Source organism: Triticum aestivum, chromosome 3D (genome assembly GCF_018294505.1).
Source record: "Triticum aestivum cultivar Chinese Spring chromosome 3D, IWGSC CS RefSeq v2.1, whole genome shotgun sequence".
Taxonomy (NCBI): Eukaryota; Viridiplantae; Streptophyta; class Magnoliopsida; order Poales; family Poaceae; genus Triticum; species Triticum aestivum.
In genome coordinates, this window is record NC_057802.1 from 435,143,139 (window position 1) to 435,154,994 (window position 11,856).

Here is an 11,856-nt window from a genome sequence, read left to right on the forward strand (position 1 = left end):
TGGAAATGACCGGCAAACTAGGGGTACGGCAACGCAAAGTGCAAACGTTCCCTGGCATCCGATCCGGCATACATTATGCAAATTTAAACTCTGCCGGTGGGCTAAACAGAAAAGGCGCCGCTCGCCTAATTTAGTGCCGCCACGCCAAAGACGAGTGTGTGTGTGTGTGGGGGGGGGGGGGGGGGGGGCGGCGGCGAGGCGACGCGAGGACAGTCAAACCGCTCGCTGACTGCGCCGCGTTTTATTCCCTCTCGCCGCTCCCTCCACCGCTCGCTCCCCTTTTCCCCTACTCACTTCCCTTTTTTAACCCCGCGCCCATCTATAAATGCCCGCCCCCCCTCCTCGCCTTATCCTGGGCGCTACACACCCACCCCACCCCCCCACCCCGCATCACCAAAACGCCCGCATAACCAAAAAGATACGCGCACGCCACTTATACACCTGCTGCACCCATGGCGCCTAGAGCGGCGGAGAAGGCGCCTGTCTCCCCGCCCACCGGGCTCGGCCTCGGCCTCGGCGGCGGGGTCGGGGTCGTCGCCGGGGGCGCGCACTACAGGGGCGTCCGCAAGCGCCCGTGGGGACGTTACGCCGCGGAGATCCGTGACCCGGCCAAGAAGAGCAGGGTGTGGCTCGGCACGTACGACACGGCGGAGGAGGCCGCGCGCGCCTACGACACCGCCGCGCGTGAGTTCCGCGGCGCCAAGGCGAAAACCAACTTCCCGTTCCCTTCGTCGTCGTCGTCGTCCCCTGTCGCCGGCGCCGGCGGCGGCGGCAGCCCGAGCAGCGACAGCACCTTGGACTCGAGCGGCGGAGGGAGCGGCGGCTGCGCCCAGGCGCCCATGCAGGCCATCCCGCTGCCGCCCGCCCTCGACCTGGACCTCTTCCACCGCGCGGCGGCCGTCACGGCGGTCGCCGGCGGCGGCATGCGCTTCCCATTCAACGGTTACCCGGTGGCGCCGCGCCAGCCCATGCACCCGTACTTCTTCTACGAACAGGCCGCAGCGGCGGCGGCGGCGGCGTCGGGGTACCGCGCGCTGAAGGTGGCGCAGCCGGTCACCGTGGCGGCCGTTGCTCGGAGCGACTCCGACTCCTCGTCGGTCGTTGATCTGTCCCCGTCGCCCCCCGCGGTGACAGCGCATAAGGCGGTCGCGTTTGATCTGGATCTGAACCGGCCGCCGCCTTCCGAGGACTAGACAAAGGACAAATTTTAGATGATGACTGTAGTTTCTCATTTTTCCTGCAGGGAACGTTTTTTCTTTTTTCCTTCTTCTGTTCTGGTCCTCTTGTATTTTTGTTTAGTTGTCCGAGACAGACCGAGGAGCCTTGTAAATAGTGTTTCCGCCGAGAACAGAGCAGAACCGATCTGAGATCTGTTGGTCTAAACGGATCAAACCGGCGTTGAGGTGAACCGAGACTTGAGTATATGTGTAAGATGAGTGTAGCATGATGAATTTTTCAGAACAGAAGTCTCCATCTATTCCATCTTTTGCGTTCAGAAAGGCAAGATTTATGGTTGGGAAACATTTATTCGCTAATCGGCGCCGCTCCGTCTCCAGTCATCAGTTTTGCTGCCATCTCTGCGACACGACAGTTAATGGTTTGGTGAATTGAACGTCTCACTCTGCATGGACACTTCTGGACTCGACTGACCTGATGCTGATCAGGAGTAATTGAGCTGGAAGTAACGTAAATTTGCATGTAATTATTGCTCGCTCAGCTGTCAAATTTGCGGCTTTCAAACCCTTCACACGCTGACAGCTCGGGAGAAAAGGAAAGATGGGTTAGATCTACGGGGACGGAAAGGGCCAAGCTGCAGTGGGCACGAGAGACAAGCGTGGACGAGAGAGGGATGGCGTGGGAGCGGTGCGGTGGACGGACCGACGATCCGTAGGCGCGATGGAACCGCGACTGCGTTGTTCTACTCGTGACCTTGAGAATAACGTGTGCGTGTGGGCGACGTCTGTACGACGCGTGGTGCGCGGCCGCCGGTCCCCGCTGCCGGCCCGGCCCGGGGATCCTCTCTGCCCGATCCATGCTGCACCGGATGCGTGCGTGGGGTTGGACTTTTGGTGTGGGGCGCGCGCCGCAGGTAATGGTTGGAGCGGAGCCGCGTGTTCGGGTGGGCGCTTGGGTATTTGCGCGAGGACCGGGCGTTGTCTCGGCCGACATGCGTGGGCCAGACAAGCGGAACGGCGGGCATCAGGACGCAGTGATTCGCGGGGCGGCTGCTTCACCTCGCCGTGGGGCCTGCCGCGTGCCCCGCGCCTTCCGAAGGTTGCAGCTTTTCTCGTTTCACTGCTCGTATATTTTAGACGTGAAAAACATCGTACGTACTCATATTTTGGTGTGGTGGCTACGATATGTATACACCGGTTCGCTCTCATGCGCGCTGCTTGCGGTGGCCATGCGTGTTTCTTGAAGCAGCTTTTTTTGAACAATAATCACACATTTCATTAATCATAGAGATTACAAAACACAAACATGTGAAAATCACACGAGACATCTAGAAAAACCAATGAGAGGAAGCTTTGCACAAAGGACTCCGAAAACGGACAAAACACAACATGACCCTAAGATCCCGTTGCGCCTCACTATACTGTTCCCTGCCGGTCTCCGCTGTCGCAGTAGCGCCACCGAAGATAGAGGGGATCAACCACCAGACCAACTGGAGGAGCACCATCGCAGACTGTGCTGCTTTCCGAGCCGATGAAACAATCTTCCCTAATCGACAAGATCGAGTCTTTGTGGCGCGTCGGCTCGGGATCGTCCCGTGTCCACTAGGTCCCGGCACCACCATCATCACTCGATGTGGTGGAGGAAGAACAGCGCCGCCACAAGCCGTCAACCGCGATGCCCACTTCAAGACATTAAATCCTTCTCATGTAGCCGATCACGCCACCATCCAGAAGAACACCAGGAGCTAACTACCAAACAGTTACGGTGGCTGGTCGGGGTCGAGCGATGCACTGAGGGATTGCGTGTTTCTCTCGTACACGTACGCGCTTGTGTGCGAGGTGTTGGTGTGACGCCCCCGAATTGACCGTACACTAATCATGCACGCAAATGTGTACGATCAAGATCAGGGACTCACGGGAAGATATCACAACACAACTCTACAACATAAATAAGTCATACAAGCATAATAATACAAGCCAGGGGCCTCGAGGGCTCGAATACAATTGCTCGATCATAGACGAGTCAGCGGAAGCAACAATATCTGAGTACATACATAAGTTAAACAAGTTTGCCTTAAGAAGGCTAGCATAAAATTAGCAACGATCGAAAAGGCAAGGCCTCCTGCCTGGGACCTCCTAACTACTCCTCGAAGCCGAACTCCACGTAGAATCATCCTCGGGATCTCTAGCTCCTGGACTTCAGCATCTGGTTGCGACAACCAGGTACATAAAGGGGAAAAGAGAGAGAAAAGCAACCGTGAGTACTCATCCAAAGTACTCGCAAGCAAGGAGCTACACTACATATGCATGGGTATATGTGTAAAAGGCCATATCAGTGGACTGAAACTGCAGAATGCCAGAATAAGAGGGGGATAGCTAATCCTGTCGAAGACTACGCTTCTGGCCACCTCCATCTTGCAGCATGTAGAAGAGAGTAGATTGAAGTCCTCCAAGTAGCATCGTATAGCATAATCCTACCCGGCGATCCCCTCCTCGTCGCCCTGTTAGAGAGCGATCACCGGGTTGTATCTGGCACTTGGAAGGGTGTATTTTATTAAATATCCGGTTCTAGTTGTCATAAGGTCAAGGTACAACTCCGGGTCGTCCTTTTACCGAGGGACACGACTATTCGAATAGATAAACTTCCCTGCAGGGGTGCACCACATAACCCAACACGCTCGATCCCATTTGGCCGGACACACTTTCCTGGGTCATGCCCGGCCTCGGAAGATCAACACGTCGTAGCCCCACCTAGGCTCAACAGAGAGGTCAACACGCCGGTCTAAATCCTATGCGCGCAGGGGTCTAGGCCCATCGCCCATTGCACACCTGCACGTTGCGAGGGCGGCCGGAAGCAGACCTAGCCTAGCAGGCGTTCCAGTCCAATCCGGCGCGCGCCGCTCCGTCGCTGACGTCAAGAAGAGCTTCGGCTGATACCACGACGCCGGGATACCCATAACTACTCCCGCGTAGATGGTTAGTGCGTATAGACCAAATGGCCAGACTCAGATCAAATACCCAGAACTCGTTAAGCGTGTTATTTATCCGCGAACGCCGACCAGGGCCAGGCCCACCTCTCTCCTAGGTGGTCTCAACCTGCCCTGTCGCTCTGCCATAAAGTAACAGTCGAGGGCCGTTAGGAACCCAGGCCCACCTGTACCGGGATGGAGCCACCTGTCCTTTCATCCCTCTCATCAAAATCACTTGCGGGTACTCCTCGAGCCGACCCGACTTTAGTCACCACATGTGTCATGTATATAATGTATATAGTATATACCCATGATCACCTCCCGAAGTGATCACGGCCCAGTAGTATAGCATGGCAGACGGACAAGAGTGTAGGGCCACTGATGGAACACTAGCATCCTATACTAAGCAGTAGGATAGTAGGTAAGGGTAACGACTGTAGCAACAATGACAGGCTATGCATCAGGATAGGATTAACGGAAAGCAGTAACATGCTACACTACTCTAATGCAAGCAGTATAGAGAAGACTAGGCGATATATGCTGATCAAGGGGGGGGGGGGGGCTTGCCTGGTTGCTCTGGCAAGAAGGAGGGGTCGTCAACACCGTAGTCGAAATGGGGGTCGCCGGCAGTCTCAGGGTCTACCGGAAAGAAGTAATGGAGGGGGAACACAATAAATAACAGAGCAATCAAATGTAACACAAAGCAAGACGCAGCAATACGTTGTGCTAGGGGTGGCCTAACACATGGATAGGTGATACCGGCGAAGGGGGGGGGGGGAACTTCCGGGAAAGTATCCCCAGTGTTTCGCGTTTTCGGACAGATGAACCGGAGGGGAAAAGTTGCGTGTTTGCTATGCTAGGTATGTGTGGCAGACGAACGGGCTGCGTATCCGGATTCGTCTCGTCGTTCTGAGCAACTTTCATGTAGAAAGTATTTTCATCTGAGCTACGGTTTATTTTATATTAATTTTTAAAGAATTAAATCATTTTTAGAATTTAATAAATTAATTTAATTCGAAAATTAATTAATGCGTCAGCATGACGTCAGCAGTCAACGCTGACCGTTGACCTGGTCAACCTGACAGGTGGGTCCCACCTGTCAGTGACTGTTAGGTAATTAACATCACTTAATTAGTTATTAGGCTAATTAATCTTAATTAGTTAATATTAACAGGATTAATTAAGTTAATTAAATATCTTAATTAATTAATTAATTTTATTATATATATATATATTTATTTATTTTAAATCATTTTTTTATTTTTTATTTCTTTTAAATATCGATCTGGGGCTAGGCCCCACATGTCATTGGCCCATCTGGCCAGGGCGGGGGCCCCTGTGGTCAGTGACCCAGGGTGGGGCGGCGGCTGTGGCCGGCCAGCCACGGCTGTGCCTCGCGCACGCGGCCATTGGGCGAAGCCAGGGCACGGCGAGGCCGGAACGGGGCCGGAGCGGGCGCCAGCGCCCGACGCGGCCAGCAGGGGAGGGGGAGGAAGGGGTCGGCGCGTGGCCCGTGGCCGGGGCCGGAGCAGCGCGCGTGGCGGGGCGAGGGGACAGGGCGGCGCGGCGGTGCGAGCAGGGAAAGCGCGGACCACGGTCGGCAGCGAACGCAGGCGAGGCGCGCGGCAAGGCGCGGAGGCGCGCGAACAGGGGCATGCCGGGCGGGGCGTGGTACACGGCGCGACGACGGGAGGAAAGGGAGGAGGCGGGAGGCGGGGCCTCACCGGCGATGGAGGGAAGAGGGGGCGACGTTGCTCGTTGTAGCCGTTCGGGGAGGAGGACGGGGACGCGTGCGTCGACGGAGTCGAGGCGGAGGAGCTCCGGGTGGCGGCGAGAAGCGACGGCGGGGTCGTCCTCGGGCGCTGGGGGTCGGCGGCAGGCGACGGTTCCTCGGGCGCGGTCGCGCGGGCGAGGTGGGGCTCCAGCGCGGCAAGGGATCGGGCGTGGGGTGCTCGGCGACGATGGAGAACGAGAGGGAGTGGGGGGGGGGGTCGTGGCGGAGGAGCTCCGGCGAGGCTCCTCTGGTGAACGGCGACGGCGATGGCGGTGCGGCGTCGCAACGAGACGACACTCGGCGGCGGCGGTAAGCGGTTCCCCCTCGATCCCGATCCAATCGGGGGAGAGGGGGGGGAGATATTTCGGGGGTGGGGGAGTGTGGGTGTCGGTGGGCGAGTGGGAGGAGCGGGGGAGGTTATGGCGGCGGGGTGGGCCGAGGCCGTTCGGCCAAGTTGGGCCACGGCCCAGTGGGGCGGGGGTTGCTTTCTCTTTTTCTTTTTTTTGTTTTGTTTTCTGTTTTGTTTTCTTTATATATTTTCTTTTCTATTTTATTCTTTTAATTCCTGTTTTATAAAATATAAATACAACTCCTAAATTAATGTTATAATTTATTCTACTGCCCCAAAAAGTTTGACACCTAATTAAAATAGTTTGCATTATTATTATTTTTAAAAGGCATTTAATTAATTGTCATAGCTGCTGTTTTAATTACTTTAGAGCCTTTAAACATTTTATAAAAGTGTGGTTTCTCCATAATAATTACCTATGCATTATTTGGCTCACTCCGAACATTTTAGTTTTAATATTTGAACAACTTTATTGTTTGCCTTTAGTTAAAATTTGAATTCGAATCGGTTTCGAACTAATGCGAGATTAGCCACGGTAATCGAGGTGATGTGGCACCATTAGCGGAGGGTTACTGTAGCCTAATTATCCGGGCGTCACAATTCTCCTCCACTATAAGAAATCTCGTCCCGAGATTTAGGAGCGGTTATAAGGGGGAAGGGATCTGGTTACGAAATTCTAACGATTCTTCTCGGTCATAGTTGCTCTTCTCGAAGAGGTCGATCCATTACATTGATGTCTTCAGTCCTCTGCTTCAGGTCATCATGATGAAGTTTGTCGTCCTTCCTTCAGGATCTTCACCGTACTTACGAAAGGGTGAGAAGGGAAAACCCTATAAGGACGGATTCTAACAAGATCGAGCATCAAGCGGTTAACCCAGGGGAAGAAGCATAAGTATCTCTCGAATTGAAACCTAAGAAGATGTCGAGAGCAAAGTAAGAAGGTACCATGAGAAGTTTCAAACCGATAGGCAAGCGTTCGATGCCTATCAGAAGGTGAAAGGGGTTCAGAGCAACGAGAATAAGTATTGCGTCTGATACCCGAATAGATCACTAGGAAGGTGGCCCGCGAATTAAATACGGAGCCAAGTGTGAGGAATAACCATTAGAAACAGGGTTGTATAGAAGAGTCAGGTTTCGATCCTGTGGAACTGTGGGTTATGGGCCCACCATGTGGTTTTTTTAGGAGCAGTGACATCTTGCACGATCATGATAGCAAGGCATGTCAGAGAATACCCTGTCAGTTATGTCGGCAACACGTTGGTACCAAGGGCGAGGGACGAAGAGAACCATTTTCCTGCTCGTTGAAACGAGGCGGACCAATAGGCAAGGTTCTCGTCCATCGGTGATTACCGGAATGTCATCAACAATAGTAACAGGGCCTTACTGACAGAGTGGTGCAACAAGGTGCTTACATAAGCAGAAGAATATTACTGCTTAGATCATATAGATCACAAGAAAGGTCAACCAAACAATAGAAAGGAAAATGTGATCATCAGATGAAACAGAACAATGGAAAGGAAAATGTGTTTAAACACTATTTCAGGGGGTATATCCTTCCCAAGAACAAGCAGAGCATGATATCCATGACAGGATAGAAAGTAGAAAACCATTTAGGTAATGGGAGAGGAATTTCATGACATGACCCATACAACGGTGTATGGATAATTGATAAAGAAAATTTAGCATTGTGCTTCAAATGTTCTTATTGAAAATTGGAGTACCAGTGACATGCTTTGAGATAGCATTGACAATGTATTCAAGCAAAGGACAGACTCTAGATACACAAAGGACTTATTAGGAACAACTTATAGAATAAGTCTTACAATTTCCTCATGGAAGAATAGCTAACCTTGCTAAAAAGGGAAAACTTATAATAATAGGTCCTCTGCCCAGGTGTGCTAGGCATGACATCACCTTACCGGGCCTTATATAGGCCAATGCTATAACTCTTGGAAAAATGTTCCAACCATCATATCTGACCGAGATTCAGATATGATTGGTGCCAGGATACCTCAGACTCGGAATGCCTGAGAAGAAAAGGTGAAACACAATTGACGAGATGACATCGTAAGATTTTTAGGAAATGAACTATGGAAGTGAGTTCCAAAACAAGAGTTCATGATTAAATCAAGGAGGTGAGGAGGTGGCTGATTGACTCAGCAACAATTCATTGAGATTACCAAAAAGATGGATTTCCACAATTATGTGAACAAGGAGGAACACTTGTCAGATCAAATGATATAATTATGTATGCTCGAGGAAAACATACACAATTAAACATTGGTTGAAAGGTGCGCCCGAAATATGGGCTTAGGTAGCCTGATCAATGTTTAGAATGGTGATTCAATAACCAATACACAAGGAATGAAACTATCGTTCATTATCTTACAGGCAATAAGGTTGCTAGTAATTTTGAATATTACACCTCATAGTCCAATCATCGGTATTCCGGTTGGAGACAACACGGGGACCAAGAGATGAATGTAGATGGCGAGATGTATCAATTGTATCAAGAATTCTTAAGAGGTGGTGAAATTCTCACAACATAGATGACATAAGAGATGTTAATGTTCCAAGGTAAAGAAGAACAATTGCTGGATAGCAAGGAACTCAAGGTATAACACCAAACACGAACAAGCTTGTGTTGGTGGGAAGGCAATAAAGTGGTTGATGATAACACAAATCATCGAGGGCAAGGATGGTATTTCTCATCATGAACTCAATCGATATCTTGGAAGAGCGCATAAGGTTGATGATGATCACGACACATTTGTCGAGAGATTTCATGAAGATGTAATCAATCAGCGACGACATCAAGTCAAAGGAATGATGAAGCAGACGGTTATTGGAACCATGGGTAGGACACAAACTTGAAATCAAGCTTGTTGTTCAAGGTGAAATGGTATGAGAGGAAGATCGGCGTAAGCTTAGCTCATCATCGAAAGTTGTGCTCCGGGGTTAAGGACCAGGTAGCACAGTTAAAATTTAGCAAGCTAATGATATAGCCGATCAGGCTAGGAATGACTTAAATGATTATTAAACTCGTAAGCAACGAAAATTACTTAGAGTTATTGAATCGGAGTGCGGACTTGATTCACTATTCGGTGTTCTCGGTTGACAAACAACCTAGAGCCCATGAAGTGACAAAGACAAGGTAAGGTAGTACTTCATCAAAGTTTATAAGATGTAGTGCAATGGTAAGATATCCTCGAGATACCAGGGGTAATACTCAAAGGTAGATCATAATAGAGGTTGGGCAGGCGTATTGACCTGCAGAATACAAGTGATTTAACTTGTCCAAGAAATGGTATTTAAAGGAGAACATGGTCGGAACCACGATTGCAAAAGGCCAGATCCCAGATATAAGATGAACTTATACCAAGGGAATAATTAATTTAAGAGAAGCTTTTAATGATAAGATCTACATCGTGTCCATGGGCATGAACACAAAGTTCAAGGTCGACTCCCACTTCTCCAATGCATATCCTTTCATTTACTTCTCGTGTTCGATGAAGTTATAGTGTTGAAATTTTATATGGCAAAATACCAGAAGAGTATGACTCGTGAAAACTTTCGAGTTCACACATATTAAGGAAGGCATAGGTTCAAGCCATCGGGGCTTCTTAGAACATATACCACGAACTTCGGAGTAATTAATACAAGCTCGAAAGTAGAGCATGGTTCACAAAGCAGAGGATACAACTTACCAAAGGCATCATGTATCCGAGGAAAAGCTCACCAGCTTATTTAATATGGAGGACATTGTCGGATAAAATCCGACAAAAGGGTCTGGTGGTCCACAAGGGATTTGATGTGAGCATCAGTACTCAACCAGAGGAAGAAAGAATGCAAGGAGATCAGATTATAGAAACAACTGACTAACTCAAAAGCTCAAATGCAAAGGAATTATGAATTCCAAGACAAGGGATCAGAAGCAATGCTCTGATTAGGGATGGATAAGTTGAATAGCCTTAGGGGTACAATCGATGACGATTTGATTGGTTGAGATCCAGCTCATGTTAAAAATGATGTCTGAGCCAGAAGGATGAATTCTAGGATCTGATTGAGGATTGCGAGCATTCGCAACATATTGAATCAATGGACTCAAAAAGATAATGACAAGGGGTGCCAATAAGATTTCGAGACTTATGGGATTAATCATAATGCTAGTAAGCAAGAATTTCAAGAGCAATAGGCTCCTGAGAATTTCGAAAGATCGAATGGTATTCTGAACACTTTTGTGATATACTTGAATCCACTCGGGATGAGCGGATACTCGGTAAGTGCGAGAATTATCCGTAGGGGTATTCAGGTGACAAAGAACAACAAGGCAGTAAGCTCAATGATTCTCGGAACAACAGAGATAATTTCGGGGTATCTTGTAATAACAAGATCAACTAGGAAACATTGTATGAATGGCGAGTATACGCGGTTATCCATAGGAGTTTATCGATGAAAGGGAATTGCAAAAGCGATGAACACAAGTTCTCGGGTTATCAGCGGAGAGTATCTTCAGGGTCTTCACGTGCAGCAGACGATCATCAGTAATACGGGGCTCTCCAGGTGAAAGCAATAACGAGATCCTAATGTTAGATTTAGCAAAATTCACTTAACCCGAATAGAAGAGAGATCAGAGTCCCAGAGTATAGACAAGGAGTAAAAGATCCTAATACCACCCAATGGCGACGTGGGCCTGTAAGCCACACAGTCATGTTATTAAAAGTTTTTCAATGACTAGACTCGACTTCGGCCAAGGAGTTGGAAAGGGGGATTACTACAGGCAGTCGGCTCTGATACCAACTTGTGACGCCCCCGATTTGACCGTACACTAATCATGCACGCAAATGTGTACGATCAAGATCAGGGACTCACGGGAAGATATCACAACACAACTCTACAACATAAATAAGTCATACAAGCATCATAATACAAGCCAGGGGCCTCGAGGGCTCGAATACAATTGCTCGATCATAGACGAGTCAGCGGAAGCAACAATATCTGAGTACAGACATAAGTTAAACAAGTTTGCCTTAAGAAGGCTAGCACAAAAGTAGCAACGATCGTAAAGGCAAGACCTCCTGCCTGGGACCTCCAAACTACTCCTCGAAGCCGAACTCCACGTAGAATCATCCTCGGGATCTCTAGCTCCTGGACTCCAGCATCTGGTTGCGACAACCAGGTACAGAAAGGGGAAAAGAGGGAGAAAAGCAACCGTGAGTACTCATCCAAAGTACTCGCAAGCAAGGAGCTACACTACATATGCATGGGTATATGTGTAAAGGGCCATATTAGTGGACTGAACTGCAGAATGCCAGAATAAGAGGGGGATAGCTAATCCCGTCGAAGACTACGCTTCTGGCCACCTCCATCTTGCAGCATGTAGAAGAGAGTAGATTGAAGTCCTCCAAGTAGCATCGTATAGCATAATCCTACCCGGCGATCCCCTCCTCGTCGCCCTGTTAGAGAGCGATCACCGGGTTGTATCTGGCACTTGGAAGGGTGTGTTTTATTAAGTATCCAGTTCTAGTTGTCATAAGGTCAAGGTACAACTCCGGGTCGTCCTTTTACCAAGGGACACGGCTATTCGAA

The 11,856-nt window shown here is 49.6% G+C and overlaps 1 protein-coding gene across 1 annotated transcript; it reads left to right on the forward strand.

The window, feature by feature from the left end:
* Nucleotides 1–348: 348 nt before the first annotated feature.
* LOC100127081 (ethylene-responsive transcription factor 4) lies at nucleotides 349–1,482 on the forward strand. The gene has a single exon (XM_044502203.1). It carries the CDS (start codon nucleotides 453–455, stop codon nucleotides 1,191–1,193), a length of 741 nt encoding a protein of 246 aa, XP_044358138.1. The 5' UTR covers nucleotides 349–452; the 3' UTR covers nucleotides 1,194–1,482.
* Nucleotides 1,483–11,856: the final 10,374 nt, after the last annotated feature.

Bases quoted from the DNA above. Each gene is read 5' to 3' on its own strand.
- LOC100127081 (XM_044502203.1), top strand. From the start codon at position 453: ATGGCGCCTAGAGCGGCGGAGAAGGCGCCTGTCTCCCCGCCCACCGGG.